General features: G+C 40.6%; 1 protein-coding gene across 8 annotated transcripts in view; it reads right to left on the bottom strand.

Annotated features, from left to right (window-relative positions):
- Positions 1 to 464: 464 nt before the first annotated feature.
- The window catches only part of STYK1 (serine/threonine/tyrosine kinase 1), a 40,896-nt gene continuing 19,959 nt past the window's right edge, over positions 465 to 21,401 (bottom strand). For 6 of the 8 annotated variants that reach the window (XM_053921815.2, XM_053921812.1, XM_053921810.2 and 3 more), the window contains 9 exons: positions 14,642 to 14,787; positions 14,078 to 14,212; positions 11,376 to 11,639; positions 10,253 to 10,434; positions 8,419 to 8,502; positions 6,029 to 6,237; positions 4,404 to 4,444; positions 3,717 to 3,813; positions 465 to 1,855 (listed from right to left, as the gene is read on the bottom strand). In XM_053921815.2, the coding sequence (XP_053777790.1) occupies positions 1,651 to 1,855; positions 3,717 to 3,813; positions 4,404 to 4,444; positions 6,029 to 6,237; positions 8,419 to 8,502; positions 10,253 to 10,434; positions 11,376 to 11,639; positions 14,078 to 14,212; positions 14,642 to 14,705 (1,281 nt within the window). In that variant the 5' untranslated portion in view covers positions 14,706 to 14,787 and the 3' untranslated portion in view covers positions 465 to 1,650. Of the gene's footprint in view, positions 1,856 to 3,716; positions 3,814 to 4,403; positions 4,445 to 6,028; positions 6,238 to 8,418; positions 8,503 to 10,252; positions 10,435 to 11,375; positions 11,640 to 14,077; positions 14,213 to 14,641; positions 14,788 to 20,061; positions 20,339 to 21,401 lie in introns of those variants that run through there. The other 2 variants (XM_053921813.2, XM_053921814.2) reach the window with 2 other exon arrangements.

Here is a 21,401-nt window from a genome sequence, read left to right as displayed (position 1 = left end):
ATGAGGCTTTATCATTTTGTGCCAAGCCACTCAACGTCCCTTCGCTCCACTGCCTCTCACCACCCATTCAAATTCTGACGAGTCATCGTGGTGTTCCCGCAGGCGTAGGGATCATTATGTAGTAGGCTGACTCATCATGACTCCATCAGGAGCTTAACTTCTACAAAATAATTCAGCTGCCTGTCATCTTTCCTGCAGCAGCCTTAGATGTCCTTCCTAGAGTGCCCCGAGTGAGTAGTCTTTAAAATCACGGATCGCGTGTTCAACTGAATGGCCATCAGCATAGTTTCAGTATTTTGCAATAGTAGGAGACTACTATCATCGTCCAGCAGCTCACACAAAAATGATGACTTCAACATGTCAGTCATGTGGCACTTGAACTATATACCATTGCCTTTAGGCATGTGTGACTGATGACCAAGGTTAGATTTTAAATGAAAAAGACAAAAGATTCTAGGGCAGGAAGGAGGAAAGAAAAGAAATTAACATTTATTGAGCACATATGATGTGCCAGATACTGTACAAATACTCTCATTCAGTCCTCACAACAACCCTGTGAGGTAAGTATTATACCCATTTTATCCTTTTTCTGGCAATGTAGATTATCTCCTGAATTTTTCTGTTGACATTAACTTCCCTTTATTTATTTTTATCCTCCCTCCTGTAGAGATTTTAGCAGCTGTATACCTGAAAACCCACTTTCACTCAGTAGATATTTATTTAACAAAATCAGTTTCACAGTACATCAACGGACGATTGAAAATAGGAAGCTACCACCCTTCTTTCTAAGATATCCTTTGCTAGGCCTTGTTAAAGACCTTCTGGCCTACTAAGCATTCTTGCTTGGTTTCCGCCTTTCCTATTTATTAAACACACACCGTATGTTAATCATCAGCCTCATTGGACTCAGCCAGGAAGCTGGCCTGATAAAAAAAAATACATGTTGAAATGTTCTTAATCATACAATGACCTCTCTAGCTTCTGGTTAAAAATAGTATCAACAGGGTTCACCTGCCTCAGCATTAGGTAATAGGGGACCATCTTTCTCTTACCTATGCCCAGGGGAGACTCAGAAATTTTCCCTCATGGTTCCCCTCCCGCCCTGCACGAAGGGACCATTACATGGAACTTCACATCGTTCCTCCAACTTCTCTTTGAAGGATAACCTTGGTCCACATCCATATCCCCGAGCAAATAGAACCTTTAATTTTCTTTCTCCTCAACTCCTTTTTTGGCTTTCTATTTCCTCATTTGATTCTAATTTCCCTGGACCTTATAATGGCCTAGAAAAAAACATACTTCAAGAGGAAACTAGCCTGTGGTGGGCGGGACCAGCTAATTTGTGCCATGCCCCTCCAACATGGCAGGTTTCTAAAACCTCCTTTGTAGCGACACTGTGTGCCACTTCTACCCTGAGTCTTTAGGACTGGGACGGCATAAAGGAAACTGTATTGCTCAGCCTTAAGGGTACGAGGTGTGTAGCATTTCACCCAGCATCATTTCACATATCTAGGGACATGTATAGGAGGAGATCCAGGCTCCATGTGACACTTCTCCCTTTAGGTCCCACTAGAAAGTCCATCCTCTGTTCTCAGAGGAATTGGTTCCTAGAGTATAGGATCACGCATGAATGTTCTTGCCCCGGGATCTTCAAAGGACGCTAGAGCTGCGGGAGAGGCTCTCCACGCCGATGCCTGCCACAGCTGCGTACAGTTCAGGAACCACCCGCTCTGGCACTTGCAGCACCACTTGGTCATCTGCAGTTCGAGCGGCAGTGTTTAGGCGTGAGCAGAGCTCTCTAAGTGAGGGGCGTCTGTCCTCTCTCCAGCGCCAGCAGGACTTCATAAGACTGTACCTGAAAGGGAAACAGAAAAACTGACTCGCTGGGCAAGGCAAACATACAAGGAACACGTCCCCTCGCCTAACAAACCTTAACAAAACACCTGCAGTGTTTTAATCTACTCATTGTCCTGACTTCTATATTCTTCCCAGAGACTGATGTTCATCGCGTCCCCTTAATACTAAGTCTCTTAATGTCATCGTCTCAACAGAGCCCTTTTGATCACAGGAATGACTGAAGATTTTTCAGGCTATCCATTAATCCAGGTCATTTCCCCCCTTTGTAACTGACCTTCTTCCAGAAATTGCTTTAATCTAAATAAAGGCATTTACCACCTTTAATCTAGCTTTTCTTCAGTGCAGTTTAGAGCATGTGTAATGCCGTTTCCACTTTCATCACACCCCATCCCTGCTGAAGCCCCACAGAGGTTTCCCACTACCTACCATATGAAGTCCACAGCCTACCCCCTAGCTCCTCTACCACACAGGCCTTGCCTAAGAGAAGCCTTCTCTTGGCTGAACGCCAAGTCAGAGCTTGCCATGCGCTAGATGTGGTTGTTGACACCCAATCTGTCTTTGCTCGTGCTGTGCCCAATTCCTTGAATGTCCTCTCTGTCCTACAGGATGGTTTTAAATCTCAATTCCTCTGTGAAACTTCCCTTGTAAAGCTCAGCCCCTCACCGTGTGCGATGAGACTTTGTAAAAGATGCTGTTCGAACGGTACTGCTAACGTTTAAACCTACTTATTGTGTAAGGCATGGAAGTGGAACTTAACACGCATTACTTCATTTTAGCTTCACAATAACTCTGAGGTGGGGTTATCATTATACTATTTTAAAATAAGAAAACAATATATAGTAAAGTAGCAGGACTAGAACTGAACAAATGACTTTTCAACTCTGAGATGAATCTGAGCTTTTAACCATTCTATTTACTGCCTGACATTTTATGATTATTTTCATGTTGCTTCAGATATCTCCTCATCTAATGTTAAGTTTTTCGAGATTAGCTACTTTATCAGTTAAGTGTCTCCCCCAGTATCAAGGACAGAATTTTATACATAGGACGCTTGCAAGAAATACTTGTCAGCAGTTTTATTCTAGAACACCTAGCCATATCACAACGCGAGTTGTATTTATAGTTAAAAGTTAACATTTATAGTCTGGTTGATATAGTAAGTGTTTATTGTATGGAAACCCACCGTGAAATTTACCTTTTCAATGCTAAAAGATTCACAAAATAGCAACAATTTCAATGGAAATATATAATAATATATTATAGTCTTTACTGCTTTCTCATAAACAACTTCATAGTTTCTTATGTTCTGTAACCATCTCTTCCGTACTTCTTCTGTCCTTACAATTTCTTCCTACCTCCTTCTTCCAGTTCTCTTCTAAAGTGCTCAGGGCTGAAAAATCAGATAGGCAATAATTTCTGAAAGTTAAATACTAAATAAGAGCCAATGAATAACTCTAATGCAATGGATCTTATGACAGCTGTATTAGAGCTGAGGCTGGCAGTCTCTGACAGAGACGGACATTTAGACAAATAAAAGACTACTGTACATGCACTGCATTTGGTCTGCTTCTTACCTATTTTAGAAGCTTCTAGAAGAACTGAACTTTATCAAATTTAGATTCCTAACATAGTTCTTGGTGGTTGCATGTTGTATGTGAGTATATACATGCACATACACATTATACATATGTATATATGGTATATGACATATGAGCAGATGTGTTTTACTGCACAAGTTTGGTGTAGGGATGTACATTAAGCACAGAAAAGACAGCTAGAGATGATACCTGAAAACAGCATGACTGACAGGGAGCAAAAGAGATTTGGTATGAGCAGAGTAGGCCCTAAAAGCCACTTACATGGTGTGTGTGCAACTACTGGGTCTCTTCATGACTTTCCCTCTTTGGAGATGCTGTAGGATGCTGATAGGAGGGACTTCAGGATATGGTGGTGCCCCTGTTGGTATGGAAACAATCAGAGTAGCAAGAGAACTTTAGGTCCCCTAGAGTATGCACTATAACTAACACTACTCTCCATCCACCTGGGCCAATTGCCTGCAAACGGTAGGTAAATATAAACCATAAGAAAAATACTAGATGTAATATAGTTGCTCCATAGTGATCAAGTATAGAGATAGCTTAGAGAAATTTGGTGGGGGGAAGGTGTATGAAGGAAAAACTGATAATTCAGGAGAATGTTGAGTCTTTAGGAAAGTTAACAAGATAAAGCAAAGTAAAGAATAACACCTGCCATCCACTCCCCAAATGAGGGAAGGTACTGCAGTTTCTCAATCAAATGGGTTAATAAATCTGAAGGCAACATTTTTATGCTATTGAAGATCATTCTTGGAATTACCTTTTGTAGTTTAGAACATCCTTGGAATTGGTAAAGTGTTGAGGGAAGAACAAGAAAAAGCAAACAAAAGAAAGTTAAAAGGAGAAGGATTTTTGTCAGCCCAGTTCAAACCTCAGCGATTGTACTGAAACCCCTTCCAAGTAAACATGCCATTTATCACTCAAATAAACATATTGCATACAGGTACATACCTAGAGTCACCATTTCATAAAGCAGGATCCCAAAGGACCATCTGTAAAAGAAACAAAGTCATGTACTTTATTTCTATCTCTGCGTTTCCTCAGCAGAGCCCACTGAGAAATATCGGAGGCCTTCAGGAAGAGTGCTAAGAAGAAGGAGATGAGAGGGCACACAGGGTGTCTGAAAAACACCCCAAACAACAGTGCCATTAGAAAGCACCTCTGTCCCGTCCCCTTGGAGTTCAGTCTCTTCGGGGACAAGATTTATGTGTCCTTGTTTCGATATTTCATAGTAATAGGTGTTTACTATTATTGACTAAATCGTGGGTGTGTGTTTATGCAAACACGCAAACACATTCACCCAGACGTAAATTCCCCTCTGCACAGCTTTCACCCTTTCCATTCCTTCCTGCTGAAATTCTAGGCTTCATTCTCAGCAAAAGGCCAAGTGAGACTTATAATGTATCTACTATTCCCTCAGGAGATCTAATAGCCCAAACCTAGAATCAATATTAACAGAACAAGCTTTACACGTACTTGGAAAACATATTTCCCTACGCAATATAATTTGAGAGATGTATATTTCACTACTCTATGACATCATCATTAAATGAATGCAATTGGTATGAATACCAGTTAAGCTTATTACTCCCAGATTTCTACTGAAGAGCAGGCATGAGGGAGGTAGCAACGGAAGTCTCTTAACCACAATAACTGACATTCTAAATTTTCTCTGCCACTCATGACACTGACAGCTAGTCAAACAGTCTATGTTACACCTATGCATTCTCCAAGCACCTGAGTTACATGGTTACCAAAAGTTAATTGTGATTCTTTACAGTCCTGTTTATGCCAATCATATGGGGAATTATGTAATCAATTAAATGTTTATTATGCACGCTAATTCAATATAAATTCAAAAATGTATTAGCTCCCTGAAAAGTAAGTTAAATACTTTGAAAATATTCTATAAAAATCAGCTGCTAAAAAGAAAGTGGTATCACATTGTGTGGGTGACACAATTGTAAAAAATTAGAAAAATAACAATAAATGTCTGTGGACAAATTGCTTCACATCTGTTTCCAAGTTTCTCACTCAGAATCATCCCAATCTGAAATACAAAAATAATTCACTATGGATACTATTCATTCAAGAAACAACATATAATACAGGTCCATCCTCATAAAAAAAAGCTTTGGCCCTTCTCCAAAAGATCAATAAAAAAATATTCATCTATATGTTTTTAAGTTAAATTATTTGACATATGTATATTTCTTTTTATTTTAATAATTCCTGGTTTAACTAGACTTTTGATTAATTGGACTCGGATCCTTCAAATAAAAAGGACTTTACTAGATATCATTGTGAATAATCTTTTCATTTTTCTTTTCGCTTTCTTAATTAAGGCTGCTAATCTAATGCAGAAGGAATATTTCAAAGGCACTAAAAATGGTTGCAGCCAGATGCCAAATGTGAGCTCTGTCCCATAACACACATTTCTGCTTGAGAGGCCGTCTATTTTCTAAGTAGAGATTTCATTTGTAGACATAATGGACAACAGATGCTGCCATGGGCAGGAACTAGAGGGCACGCAGGTCAAGAAGGGAAGAAATCCAAAGGGCAGGAATGAGCCGTACATGTCTCCTCGAATACCAGCCGGTCTCAGCAGAAGCCGCTCTGGGGCGAGCCACTTGAGAGGTATGGTGTGAGTAGAGGAGATGGCCCCTTGGGTGTGGATTTCATAAGCCAGGCCCAGTCCACAGAGCTTAGCGGTGAGGCCACACTGGATCAGAATATTTCGGGCTGCCACATCCCCATGGAACAGACGTTTATCCTGAAGAAATTCCTGTCAATGTAAGATCAAAGACAGACCAGCTGTCTGAGCTCATGGCTTGGATCACACACAAGGAGAAGCAGTGCTAAGAATCATCAAAAAGACAAGAACACTCGCTACTCCAAACAAGTCTCGTTAATATTGACATATATATACATATGCATATAACGTCCAAGTCATAATAGTAAACCAAACATTTTGCAATTCTCCAGCCAAACATGTTCTGAACCAGAATTTCTTGTGTGTGTGTGGGGGGGGGGGGGGTTAGTTATAAAATTGTTTAGGATTACCAAACTGAGCAAATAATCCAAGTAGCATTAATGCTGGGCTTGGAATGTCTAGTCACCCACTGTGTGTCCAGCCCTAGCCCCTGCCTGATTTCATCTCTCTCTCAGGGAGGATCCAGCTAGCGACTGGCAAAGGGAGTGGGTGTCAGGCTTCCAGCAGCAGTCCCCCAAACGCGGTAATGTGTACATACAGAAACTGAGTGGCATAATAACACATCACATGAAGTTTTACCTCACTTCATTTTGTTCCTAAAATAACGAGGTGAGATGAGCTAAGGAAGTATCTTTCAGATAAATCTACATGATTACACAAGGCCACAGGCCATACAGTTTCAGCCAGGCTGAAAATCAGAACTGCCTGAGAGCTTTCAAAAATATAAGATGTTTACTCCACATTTACTTATATGAAATCTAGGCAAAGGGGCCTGGTATCTATATTTTTAATAAATACTTAAGTGATACTAAGCACAGTCAACAAGGCATTTGAGAACCTTTGCACTTGGATGACCCTGGGTTGCTGGAATCATTTGCCCCACCATCAAGCCATTCAAGGCATTTGCAGAAACTGGAAAGCTATGCATGACCAAAGAGCTGGAGATTAAGGTCTATGATTACCAGGCAACATGATATGAAAAAACAAAAGATTAAGATGGGAATTTCCAATCATCGATGATGAAGGAAACAGTGACTAGCAATTCTCTCTCTGGTACAGTTTTAGAACAAAGAAATTATACTATAAAGAGAAGAATTAAATAATGTAGGAACTTTGGGACTGTGAAAAGTAAGAAAAAAATAACATGATAGTGTCTTATGACTGGTACATCCCCAGTGAAAATGGGCCCCAGGGCCCCAATGAAAGCATCCATGGAAAGAACGCATCTCAACAGGGCACCTCTGCATTTATGGTTCAGAATACAAGGAATGTGGTACGCCGACACCCTAACTTTATCAAGGGATATACCAGCTGGGTCCTCCAAACCCCAGAGACAATACTCAGTAATGTGATGTGCTCTCTCCCCTGCCCTGCGGGAACTTCAGCTGTAACTACTGCTCTTTTCTCATCTCACTGCTGCTTTTTTCTAAGTTTCCCCTTATTCCTTTTAGATCCCTGGTACATTTCATACCTCCAGATGGCAAAATACTTAAAGTAGAAGCTTCACAGAGCCCTGATTTTCTATAACAAATGCTGTTTTAAAGACAATTCTCTAAATATTTTTATAGACATAATCATCTAAATTTCCTCAGGGTTTTTTCTCTTAAACCCTGAGTTCTTCTTTCTCTTACCTCTTTATTTAAGTTGGTTTAAAAAAAAAGGAATGATCTCACTATTACCCCTTCTTATTCCTCCTCTTCCATTTGTTCCTTCTTTTTAAAATATAGGTACCCCTGTCACATTCAGTACCAAAGCAGGTCTCCAACCGAACATGTTCAGAACTAGTATTTCTTGTTTTTCAGGTCTAAAATGGTATACTTCCTTCTGCTTCTGTAGCCTTTTGCCCATTTAGTTTATCTTCTCATCTCTTCTCCCAATCTGTTTCCCTATTTGCCTTTTTTACATCTATTAATATTAATATGTATGGGGAAGTACAGGTATGAAGCTCTGGGCCCTGGTTTTCAAACTTTAAGACTGAGAAACCTTCTAAAACCCTTCCTGTTCCTTCTAAAAACCCTAGGTTGACTACCTTCCACCCAGAATTACCAATCCTGTAGTATATTATCTAAACCATTTCATAAAGAAAGAACTGAAAATAATTTTTTCAGTGTTTGAGCTTCTGCTTTCTAACTTCCATTTGATTTTCCTTATAATATATGCTCCATTTAGGAATATAAGTATGAAAAATATGACATCAAATGCCAGGCTAACAAGAAAAATCCCTACGGTCTGTTGTCATTTGGCCCATCTTACCAAAGCCGAGAGGACCTGCTTCCCAATGTGATACACTTGTTTTTCTGTGAGGTCATGGAGAAGGCCATCCATGGTCATTACATCCTAAAGAGACAGAGAAAGGCATTATATCAAAATGACATGAAGAGATTTGAAAAATAAATATGGGCAGAGATATTCTTAAATGTAGATATAAAGACTAAGAAAAAGATACTAAAAAAGAACTGTAAGATTCAAGGACAGACTGATACTAGAGAGTCTCAGCTATGTAGAGAAATACAGTGACTTATTGGACAAGAGAATAATAATAAAGAATGTAGGTGAATAACAGAATGAGGGAAGAATTTCTTACAGAATAGCAGGTAAGAAAGCACCAGATAAAACATCAATTTTCCTGAAGGGGTGTGTGTGTGTGTGTGTGTGTGTGTGTGTGTGTGTGTGTGTTTAATTAAGAGCAGTAACTCAACACATTTTTATTGAATGCCTACTATATGCCAGATTCCATCTTAGGAACACAACATAAGAGTAAGCAAAATAAATATATCTGTTGGCTCCTGGAGTTTATAGTATGGCAAACACATATGAATCAAAATCAAATAATCATATGTAAATGTACAATTACATATCTATAAGCACCGTGAAGGGAATGTGAAAGACGGCAGATGATGGGAGGGGAAGGAGAACCTATTCAGTTGGTGAACAAGGAAAGCCTTTGATGAGGTCCGAAGGCTGAGTGAGCACTGACTGCACAAAGAAGAGAGGGGAGACGTTTGGTGTCGTGAGAAAAAGCCCGCAAAGAGAATCTGAAACAGAGAAGCATAGTGACACTGAAAACCAGGAAAAAAGCTAGTGAGGCCAGAGCGCAGAACAAGTGACAGATGGGTAAGCTCTTTAAAAGGATTGAAGCACCTAGAGCTGGCACGTGGTCCCATGTGTGTCACTGGGTGGAAGACGTCAACCAGGTCCCTTTCTGTGCACATGTAGTAGTAAAAGAGTCAGCACACTGAGGAGGCCTGGCTAGTATCAGACTTTCTCACCATCAAGTAAAGAACTAAGTAAGGAAACACATAGTGCTTCAGAAAGAGGGATATATAGAAAAGCAGGAAAACTGGAAGGAAAAAGATTTGCACTTTCAGTGGAAATTAATGTTTTAATGTATGAGTTTGAGGTACAAAAGCTTAAAAGATGAATTCCTCCTCAACTCAGCCCTGGCACACTAGGGTGATGTTATGGAATGGAAAATACACTTAAGAATAACAACAATCAGTAATGAATAGTTATGGTGTTATGTAATTGTCATTATAACAGCTATCATTTTGAGTATTTGCTATTATCAATGACTGCTATGTTTTTACATATGTGATTTCTTTTCATGTTAATAATAATTTATTACTACTCCCATTTTACAGACCCAGAAAACTCAGGCTCAGAGAGCTGACCTGCCCAAACTCACGTAGCTAGGAGGAGACGGAGCCCGAAGGCTGTACTCTAGACCTGCACTGCCCAGTATGGTAGCAGCCATCCGACACCTGGGGCTCTTTAAATGTGAATTGCTTAAATGGAATGAAACTAAAACTTCAGTCGCATCAGCCCCATTCGTGACATTGAAATGGGACACTGAAGCCACATTTCAAGTGTTCTATAGCCACATGGGATTAGTGGCTACCATAGTGGACAGCACAGACATAAAACACTGCTATTATCATAAGAAGTTCTATTGGATGGTGATACTCAATTACTCTGTATGCTACTCTATTATCTTTCTACTTTGTCACTTGTCAGGCTAATTGACATGTGAACAGCTAATCAGCCAGGTAAAGCCTTTCCTTTCTAACACCTCCACCCCACTGCTCACCCGGCGACAGGTCCAGAGAAAGCTGAGCAGGTCCCCCTGGGCCACATCCTCCAGCACCATATAAAGCGGCTCCCGTTCTGTGCAGCAGCCATCCAGCTGTACCAGGTTCGGATGCTTCCCCAGGTACTGATGGAACTGGATTCGCCCTAAGAAATCCTGTACCTCGTGGAGCCCAGCGGGTTCTGTGGAGAACAGAAGAGCCGTGGGCAGTGAACGGTCAGAACATGTTGGATAAAATGGGAAATTTGAGGTAGGAGGCAACCTCAGATGATAATTCTCAAAGCCCTGAAAGGGAGTCAATACTGACAAAAGGTAAACAGGAAGGGAACAAATTAGAAGATGATCCTCACTGGTCTTTTGTCAAAGGTAACATGGAATCATAACTCTTACAACTAGGTAGGTCTTCATCTGCCTGAAGAGGCAAGTGTTCTCTTCATATTAAAATGTTATCATGAACTAGGCCTTTTAATTAACATTCTTGCTTATCCTATGTTTGTTCTATGCATCAGTCATTACTGACCCATATTATGAATATCAGCAAAAGAAATACATATATATAAGGAAAAGATATCAAATAATGAAGAAAAATAAAGAATCAAGCTCAACATCCTCATCCAAGTAATAGCCGATGTTAAAATCAGTTTGAACAGCCTCGATAGCATCAAGGTTGAGCTAAGGAAATACATTTCTTTTTCTTTTTTCTTTATAAACAGTTTCTCCAGGACCAAGGAATAGGTAGCACTTCAGGCGCGCCTCAGAGATAGGACCTGAGAATTTTTTTTATTATTGATTTTTTTGACAGAGAAATATTGATTTGCTGTTCCACTTATTTATGCATTCATTGGTTGATTACTCTATGTAATCAGCCCTTACGTGACCAACCTTGGAGTATCAGGACAACACTCTACCCAGCTGAGCTACCTGGCCAAAGCCTAAGAAGAACATTTCTGTCTTGAGTTTTCACTTGCTAATCCCTTCTTATTCTGCACACAATTGTGATCACACCTAACTATTGATTAACATCTTAATGTCTGCAGAGCTTGTTAGCATTTACTGTTAAGGGAGGGGGGTTCACAGTGGAAAAGTAAAAAGGGAAAAGGAAGTCTAACACTTCTCCATTTACCTTTTAAAGCCTTGAGGACAATCGTCTTGGACTTAGCAGGGTCCCCAGTGTGTATCTTGGTTCGATAGATGGCCCCACAACTACCATTGTAGATCTGCTCCAGAACTTCCGAGAGCTGCTCCCGGGGCACCTGCAGCTCAGCCAGGGCCTGCGTGGAAGTTTTCAGAAGGCTTTCCACCGATGTCTCCTTAAGCGGCACAAGCACACTTTCTCCCTGTGCTCCTACCTGCCCATTTAGGCTCCTAGAGGGCATAGGGGCCATGCCTAGAACAAAGAGATGATACCAAACAGCTTTTTCCTGCCCTCGACTCCAGAAAAGCAGAACTTGGGAGAAACTGGCAAGAAAGTTCCTTTAACAATTTTCTTCTCCAGCCACTGTGGGGATATCTTCTGATGCTTCTCTGTGAACCAGCATCAACACCAACCGTCTAGAACTTGTATAATAATCCCCCTACTTCTAAGACAACTTAAGATGACCTCTGAAAAGTGGCAATGGCACTTCCTTTGTGTGTTCTCAGGATCACAGTTCAGTATGAATATAGTGTGGAGACAGCTGAGGAAGTTTCTGAATAAGTATTCAGACCACAGATGCCTAAAGGTGGTGGTAAGTGCCAGGAGAGACTGTCATTTAAGTCAGTCAGATGGCTCCCAAATGTAGTGGGGAGGTATGGGTAACTACTCAGCTCTACGCTACGGTTATCCAACTCCTTCAAATTGTCCCCATGGTCAAAACACTCCATATTTCTTAGAGTTTCATTCAAAAAGTCTTTTGGTACTTTCTCCCATCCTGAGCCAACTTTTCTCCATTGGAATAGAGATACTCTTTCTTCATATTAAATCTCTATTCATTCAATAATTTTATTGATTTATTCAACAAATATCACCTTCTACATGCCAAACACTACTCTAGGTGTTGGGAATGGGCAAAGTGCAGATTCTTATGAAAATTACTTTCTAGTGGTAGGAGAGAGGAAACATAATAATATGCCAGGCAATGAGTGTTTTGGAGGAAAACGGGGGAATAAGAAGCATCAATGATACTATTTCATGTTTGAAGGTCAGGAAAGGCTTTCGTGATGACATTTGAGAAATGCCTGGAAGCAATTAGAGAGTAAACTGTGTGGTATCAGGAAGCGTATGGCAGACAAAGGAAACCAGAAGAACAAAGGTATTGAATAAGGAGCATACTTGGCATATTTGAGGAAGAGTCCTGAAGTCAGTACAGCTGGAATCAAGTGCAATAACTGGAAAATTATAGGAGAGGAGCCCGGGCAGGGCCCAGATCATGTTACAACATTGAAAGAATTTTGTTTCTTTTCATTCTAAGATGGGAAGCTACTGGGGAGTATCAGGCAGAGAATTGACAGGATTGGCTTACACTTTAAAAGAATCTTTCTGCTACTCCGAGGAGCAGATACCATAAAGGGATAGAGGCAGATGCAAGAAAACCAGCTGCAGGTGTCTTACAATGATCTATGAGGTGAGGGTGGTATGAGTTAACTTTGAAGATGGAGTTAACAAGATTTGCTCGTGAATCGGATATGAAGTGTGAGAGACAGAGGACCCGCGGACAGCCTTACTATTTCAGAATGAACACACAGACAGTCGGGTTTGCCCTTTACTAAGACTGAGAAAACTGTTGGCAGAGGGTATTTGTGAGGGAATCTCGGTGCCTTTGCTTTGGGCATATTACATACGAGAAGTGTATTAAATCCCAACTGCAAAGATGGTGGTTTACTAGAAGAATCGGGAGTTCAAGAGGGGATTATAATTAGACTAGAGAAAGCATTTGAATCTATAGGCTTAAAATGAGATAATTTAGAAAGAGACTGGAGACTTAAAGAAAAAAAGTGTTTCAAGAAGAAAAATACAAAACCGTTTCAAATGCTTTTGACAGGTCAAATAAGATGAGAACTCAGCATAGCTGTCATGGGTGATCTTGGAAAGAGTAGTTTTGGTGGACTGGTGGGGTTAAAACCTTTTTTTAGTATGTTGAAAAGAAAATGTGACAAGTAGTAGTGAAAGTAAGTTTAAACAACTTCTTTGAGAAGTTTCTTTTACAAGAGTGAATTATAAGAGAATTGGAATAAAATTTAGAGAGGGATTAAGGATCAGCCACTGTAAAGTTTCATATTACTGTCAGATTTTTTCCCTTCTTTTTACTCTTAGTTTCATGTACTTGCTGGCTGTCTTTCATTACAAGCACAGCGATACTCCAGAACAGCATGTTATCACCTCCTACCTAACACTTCAAAAGTGATTATGAAAACTACCCCTTTTCATCATATATTCCAGGGGCATGAGTAGGGCTGGAATGCATTACAGAGTAAGATGTCATCCTTCAAAGCTGGTAACAAAGCCTTGGGCCTTCCCTACTAGGCCGTCCTCCTGGATCCTTAGACATTCATAGACCCAAATGTTCGGTAGTACAATAAGACCAAGAGGACAGAAACAGGTCACACGAGGCCTCTCTGGCCTGTTCTGGTGTCAGCTACCAACCATATATGGGATTTCTACTCATGAGTTCTCTACTACCTAGAGAAGAGCTCACCCCTCTCTCAAATCCAAAGGAGGAGACCCATGCCTCGGCCTCCATTGCAGGGTCCTAGACCTCTATAGTGGGACCCACTGAGACCTGGGTTTTATTTCTCTGCAATCTCCATCTACCCTGAGCCTCTGTCCAGCCCCAGTTTGAGCTTTACCTTGGAGTCCAGGAGACTGTCGTTGAGCTCTTTTTCCTCTGATAAAAAGCCACAGAATGACCCCAAGAATGATGAGGAAGATGCCAACCAGAAGGGCTGGGATGATGATGATTTCATACTGGTGCTGCCAGACAACTGGGTAGGGAATTAAACAGGAAGATGAGAGATTAAAGAAGAAGCCTAACCTGATGTCCACACAAGTTCCCTTACCCACCCGTCCTCAGCTCATCATACTGAAATAAATGGTCATCTCTTCTTTTTCCCTCTCCCATTCAATGGACACCCCATTGGGAGCAACTCTCTAATTGGAAACGTCAATGTCCCTCTTTCTTAACCCAAAAGTGTGCTCTGTGGCTCTTCTCTTATTTTTCCTACCGAGATGAAGGCAGCAATATCTGGATCTCTAACTGGCACTTGCCACTTTGCAAAAACAACGGCCTCTAGTGCCCGTTTCTGTACCAGTACTGTCTTACATCTACTACAAATCAAATTATCCTCCTCCTAGAATTTCTCCAGACTTGGTCTTCCTTATCCTAAGGTCAGAGCACAGGCATCTGTACTTACTGCACAACTTGTCACTGAGACTGCATTCCAGGAGCATTCGTGTCATGCCCTTCTCGTCTCCCATTGCCACACAGCTGTCCACTGCTATGCTTGATCCACGGAGACAGCACAGAGCCCGGCTGAGAATTCCCAAGGACCGAGTCGTTCTGAAGAAAACAAAACGGAGCACACAGAGACTCATGTACTCTGAAACACATCTACAGACCACTGGACACGAAATACATAGCTACCTGAAATTCTGACTCATACGTTAATCTCTGTCCATCTACCCGATGTACAGGCCGGAAGAGCTTTATTCTTTTCCTGGCATTTTTCTCTTTTATATATAGCAAGTACAACTCTGATTTGGTCTTATCTTTTCATGCCATTGTTTCTCAAAGTATTTTTTTCCATTTTCTTTTTTTATTAAATCAAAGTATTTTTAAAGGCTCCTTTCCTACCCAAGAGCCCTGCTCCAGTGCTCAAGTACATTTTCATAGTGTCTGTCTGAGCAATGGGGGCCCATGGGTTATGTGGGAAAGATTTACCCATTTCCCTTATGCAGGTTTAATTTTATTTTGTTGTGTATCACTTGTTTTGACAACAAAATACAGGATGGGGAAAAAGTGTGATTATAGTTGTCCATATGGAAAATAATACAATAATTAATAAGTAATAATATAAGAATAAACTCTGTGTTTCATGTACCCCCAACCTCCTTTTGCCCCACCCTGTACTTCATTTTCATTTTCATATAAAGCTATGGAGATGATGAATAAATAGTTGGCAGATTTCAAGAGAGATGAGTTATACACTTGCTTTATTTCTCAGAAACATCCTCCCACCGCAGCTTCACAATCAATAAACAGACAGCACTTAGCAATAAAAGCTATTTGACTCTGCAGCTCTCAGAGTCCCAAGGAGCTTCCCCTGCCCATCATGTATAGACTAAAGGGAGTATCGGTATCAAGCCATCTTCTCTTTCTCTCTTTTAAACAAAAAGGAAATATATTCATATAGTTCAAAAGTAAAAATGTAAGATGATATACCATGAAAAATATTTCTTTCAACCCATCCTTCTCCATTTGTCCAGCTCCCAGTTTTCCTTCAAGGAGATCACAGTTACTATAGATTTTCTTTATGTGAATCACTTAATTCTCTATAATAAGTATATGTTTGAAACGACATGTCCAAAATCCTGGATTGATCTTTCTGAAGCACACTGGCGGTTACCACCCTTCCATACATCTGCAAGCTTTACTTTTGTTAACGAGAGTCTCCCCTGGCCCTATGTCAGCAGAGCCTACTGAATTAATTCTGAATGATCTGATTCAGAATTAAAATCACAAAGTCTCGTGATTTTCCACTGTCTAGGTAATCCTAAATATGTTATCTACTTTTGTAGTCATTTGATAGCAAGGTATAATTTTAAAAATTAGAATTGTAGGTTATGTGATATACTATACTATATATGTTACATTAGCCATATTACATCACATGTTGTGTTTTATTATTGATATAACCACGGTGCTATCTATTGAGGCAGAGAATTCTTTAGTGCCTGAAAAACACATGTAAGAAGTTTCTTGACCTGGCCCAGGCTGTTGAGTTGATCAAAGCATTATCTCTATATGCCAAGGTTTCAGGTTCAATGCCCAGCCAGGGCACATACGAGAATCAATCAATGAATGCATAAATAAGTGCAACAACAGATTGATATTTCTCTTTATCGCTCTCTAAAAAAAATAAAAATTTTCCCAGCTCCAGCCAAGCCCCAGTTTTATTATTCCTGGAGCTGCATGAGCTTGGGGAGACGAGAGTTAAATGATTTCCTTACAGTTTAGAAGACAGACAAGTGTGTGTTTGGTTGATGGAAGCCCACATACACAGAGGAGTAGCCCGAAGGAGGAAAATTACAGAGAGTAAAAGTAAATTCTTATCCGTGGGTGTGTGCATCGCAAGGGATCTGTGAAGTCAATGAATAATAAGACAGCAAAGCCCATTTCATTTAGTTTGTAAGCCAAAAAGGTAAGGTAAAATGTAGTTGAGAAAGTTTCCACCATTTCATAAGACCACATGGGAGGAAAAGTACTAATAATAGGGCAAAAAACAGAGAGCCTTGAGAGAGCGAAATGATGGAGAAGGTCTTACAAATAAACATGCGTGCAGCCAGGAGAATTCAAAAGCTATTTGAAAATTTCTCACTGCCATTTGCATTCTTTTTTTCCTTTCTTCTTACTTCCTTTTCGGTGCTGTATCAAATGTAATTATTTTCATTCAGGGAGCAGCCCGTTGATGAGTTCATCTCTCTGAGGAACAGGTTCTGTGTGCATAAGGTCTTACCGTAGCACGAGTGGAAGAAAGGTCAGTCAGCAGCCTGCTCAAACTCGTGAGCTCTGCCCAGAAACCAAACCGCCCACCGACTAACACGCACTGAGGAAAGTCATTTGAAGCCCAGTGTACACATGTGTCCCCCCACAGAGCTGCTCATGACGGGCCACTCTCAACTATAAGCACGTGGCCAAACAGACCTACGCCCAATGTCTCATATCCATGTTTATACTCCTGCACCTGGATCGCACTTTTACTACAGGTACCCACCTTTGCACACGATATGATCTTTTATTGCATTTCCTGAAAACGTTCTCAACATCAGCCTTATTTGTGCATAGACAGTTTACAGAGTTAGTCTTTAAAACACCTAGCCGCCCAACAAAACTGCATACTGGAGCAAGGAAATAAATATATAGGGTGGTGGAGTCCAGCCAATAAATAGCTTTTCCAACTCTGTCCAATGACTACAGTTTGTCTAGAGGCAAATGGAATACACCAAATAAATCTAGAAATTTTAATACGTACACACCAAGCGTATCCACATATCCAGGAAAGTCCACACAAGAAACCAACTTACCTCACAGAGCCCACCAGAGCACTCTATCAAAAGATGCGCATGTTCGCTTGTAACAATATTCCTCTCTACGTCGTTGTTCTCCCTGCAGTTAACAGACTGCCGCATGACTCTGCCTGAGAAGGCATGCTTTGATGCTGAAACCTTCTAAGATGAGTCTCCCAACGGGTTAGATTCTAGCCCATCTGACTATTAGAATGTTGCTGACCAACATTTCTCTACAATATGACCAATGCTCTGGGCCCAATTACATCCAGCGAGTCCCTCGCTGTGTTAAAAAAAAAAAAAACAACAAACTACATTGGCCACTGCTTCTTCTCTTAACTGGACTGTTAAACCCTTAAACATATTAAACATGATCCCACATGCCTCTTCCTTTCTTGCCATTGTTTCTGGAGGTATTATTGAAGGCTCTCCCCTACCCGAGACTCCTGCTCTCGTGCTCAAGTATGTGGTCCAGCACCTGTCAGGCAGCTGTGTTCCATGGATTATGAGAGAAAGATCTACTTCACCAATAGTCCTTTTACAGGCTACTTTTCTTTTGCTGTGTATCACTTAATTTTTAAACAAAATTATTTCATTTCATTTTTTACAATGTTAATGAAGACAGTGAATAAAAAGTTGGCAGATTTTAAGTTCTCACTTTAGTGTCATATATTATGAAATTCTGGATGTTGAAATTAAGAATAGAGTGAAGCTATAAAATTGTTTGTTCTGGTAACTGTATTTGACAGTTGGAAAATACGTACGTAGCTTGCCTGCAGTTTACACAAACTACGTTGCCAAACCTCTTCAGGCCGGGCTGTAACGAAAACAATCCTATTGCCTCACTTATGACTGTTATTTCTTATTTTCACTCAGTTGCTTCTGACTTTCTGCTAGCACATGTACAAGGTTAGCTCCCCTCCAGGGGAGAATACAGTGGGGAATAGACAAGGAAGAAGGAACTTCACACAGGAAGAGAATGAGAGTGAAGTGGGGAAACCAAGTCTTAGCAGAGGTATAGTCTGGAGACCACGGAAGTTAATAATTACAACTAGAATTGAACTAAATATTAATGTTAACGCTCCAAACTCTACAAATCCTCACAAGGCAAGCACAGTGCCACCCTGCGTCCCTACATCGTCTTACACACAGACACTGTCTGCAACAATGACATAACTCTCTCTAGTGACATCTCTGTTCAGGTAGCACGTTATAGTCTAACATAATCAGCAGTAATTTACCCACCAGTGTTTAAAAGAAACTCCTCTTACTAAAATATACCTACAAAGAAACTTAAAAAATTAGATCCATTCTCCCACATACTGTCTGCATATGTGTTGCGAGAAATCCCTTGACTGACCTCTGTAGAACATGTGGTACCATTCCCATAACATGGGATTAAATCTGCTCTGCTAACCTCACCTTCAACCTTACTACCTGCATGTCAACACAAGTGGATCTGCCAGCCGCATTCTTTTTCTATAGAAAAGTGACCAGCCTTCCTAGATGGATGCCACACTGGGTTAAAGTAGTTATTAAGATCTATGAACTGTAGGGCAGAGGATGCAAAGACGTAAAGTGAAAGGGATAAAATATATGGAGAGAGCAGCCCCCAAACTGAGAGTCTGCCTTCTAGCTCAGTCACTCAGCCTTCCCTTCTCTTCCCCCTTTCATCCTTACCTATGAGCTATCTAGCAAAAGAAATAAAGACAAACAAACAAAAACCTCTAATGGAATAAACATGTTAAGTTGGAAGCAAGATAGAGAAATGCTCAGATTAGAGGTTCTAGAATTACGACATTCTGAAAACAAGCTGTTCTTGTTTTCAGATCCAATAAACATACACTGAACAACTACAATATGCCAGATAGTTTGCCAGGTGGACACTGAGATTCAGAGGCAGTAAGGTCTGAAATAGCCAGGGTTAAAAAAAAAAAATCTTTTTTTAAAGCATGTAAATATCAGAGTAAGTTTCCACACACCGGTATTTTACTTTTTTAAGATTTTATTTATTTATTTTTAGAGGGAGGGGGAAAGAGGGAGAGAAACAGGGATGTGTGAGAGATACATCTATCAGTTGCCCTCAACTGGGGACCTGGCCCAAAACCCAGGCATGTTCTCTGACTGGGAATCGAACTGGCAACCTTTTGGTTCTCAGGTTGGCACTCAATCCACTGAACCAGCCAGGGCCATACCCCAGTCTTTTAATTACAAACCCAATGTTCCTTAAACTACCTTACTACACATACGTACTTGTCACTCAAATGAACACGATCAATAGTGGTGAGAAGGATTCCTGTCAGAATCCAAAAGAACCATGGAAACCATAATGCTGACCAGAGTACCATCAACTGGAAAGAACGGATGAGTAGAATCTGCCTGTAAGTGTGTTCTCCAAGGTCTTATATAGGAGGAGAGATGATGCCTGCATGTCTGTCTTCAAAATGTACTCTGAAGATAAGAGTAGAATCAAAAAAAAGAAAAGAAATAAAAGTAAAGAAAATGAACAAAAAGAAAATAGAATCAGAATTGTTTTTCCAGTACTCACCAGATTATAGAATCTTGGGTCATTTTCTTTGTTTGCTCACTTTCCTGGCTCTGATCCCAGTCCTATTTTCTATCTTCTACTTTTTGAAGGAAAGGGCCTAGTTTCCAGGACTAGCAATCTTCCACTGTGAGTCTGAGGGTTAGGAAGGGGCCAGCAGTCCCAGAGGATGGGAGCACTGACCTAGGAATCAGGGCCACCATGCAGTGGCCCAGGCTCCACCTTTCTACTAAAGCAAACTCGTGAGAGACCAGAATGAATGGAAGGACAGGCTGAAGAGGTGACCTTCAAATCCAGAGAATCAGACATGTGTGGATAACTGCTTTCTGCCTAGTGTTATCCCCTAATGTTCAGGAGGCAAAGAGGGAGGAGATGATCCAGAGGGATTGTGACTGTTCTGCCCTCCCCCCTCCCCTACCTTCCCAGAGACCCAAGCCCTGAATGCACGTTGAAAGGGTTGGAAAACAAGCTCTGCCTTGGTGGCTGGAGCCCCGACACTGTTCAAAGGAGACCTTTTGACAATAAGACTGAACATTATCAGCTTTTCCTGCTTCTTATTTTCACCTGTCTGCAGGAAACACAAGTGATATACAGCAGAGATGAGGAAGGCCAATTTGTATCTTGGACCCTCCTGAGAAGTTTGCTCTGTAAAGGAGCAAAGAGATTGCGAGACAGGCCCCCTAACACGCAGATAAGAAGCGCAGCGCTCCCTCACATCACAAGCAGCATCGGGTTTTAGGTATGACCACATACATGAACACAGTTCTTTCTTTTGAGGTGTCATACAAACTCAAGACATTTAATTTTTATTATAATGATCATTCTATTTATTGTGTTCCTGATTCTGTAATTCTGTGTCTACTACGCTGAAACCTCAAAAACTCCAAAATAATATATGCTTATTTAGTTAATTTTATTTGTTGGTTTATTTTTGTCATCAAAATAGCATTTACTGAAACATTAACCTTCAGCCCATATGTACATTTTTATACACATTTTCACGTTTCTTTTTTTTTTCCTCATCACTTCCTTCTTTGCTTTCTCTTTTTACTTTATCTACAGGGGGGGGCAAAAGTAGGTTTACAGTTGTTCATATGGAAAAAGACAACTTATGACTAATTTACATAAGTTTTTTTATTTTATTGTTGCTCTAGCACAGTTGTCTGTATCACCCCCACCCCATGGTTCCAAAGCATGTGTTCTTTAGCTTTCAGGAGGTTCTCAAATGGGTTGTAATTCCCCCACGTTGTCAAGAAATGGTTTCCTTTTTGTGGGGGGGTGAAGGGTAGGGGAGGCTCAGTTTTTCTGAATTTAAAAAATATTTTAATCACAGCTGACATACA

The sequence above is a fragment of the Desmodus rotundus genome, chromosome 3, assembly GCF_022682495.2.
Source record: "Desmodus rotundus isolate HL8 chromosome 3, HLdesRot8A.1, whole genome shotgun sequence".
NCBI lineage: Eukaryota > Metazoa > Chordata > Mammalia > Chiroptera > Phyllostomidae > Desmodus > Desmodus rotundus.
This window is presented reverse-complemented; position numbering and strand designations above follow the sequence as displayed.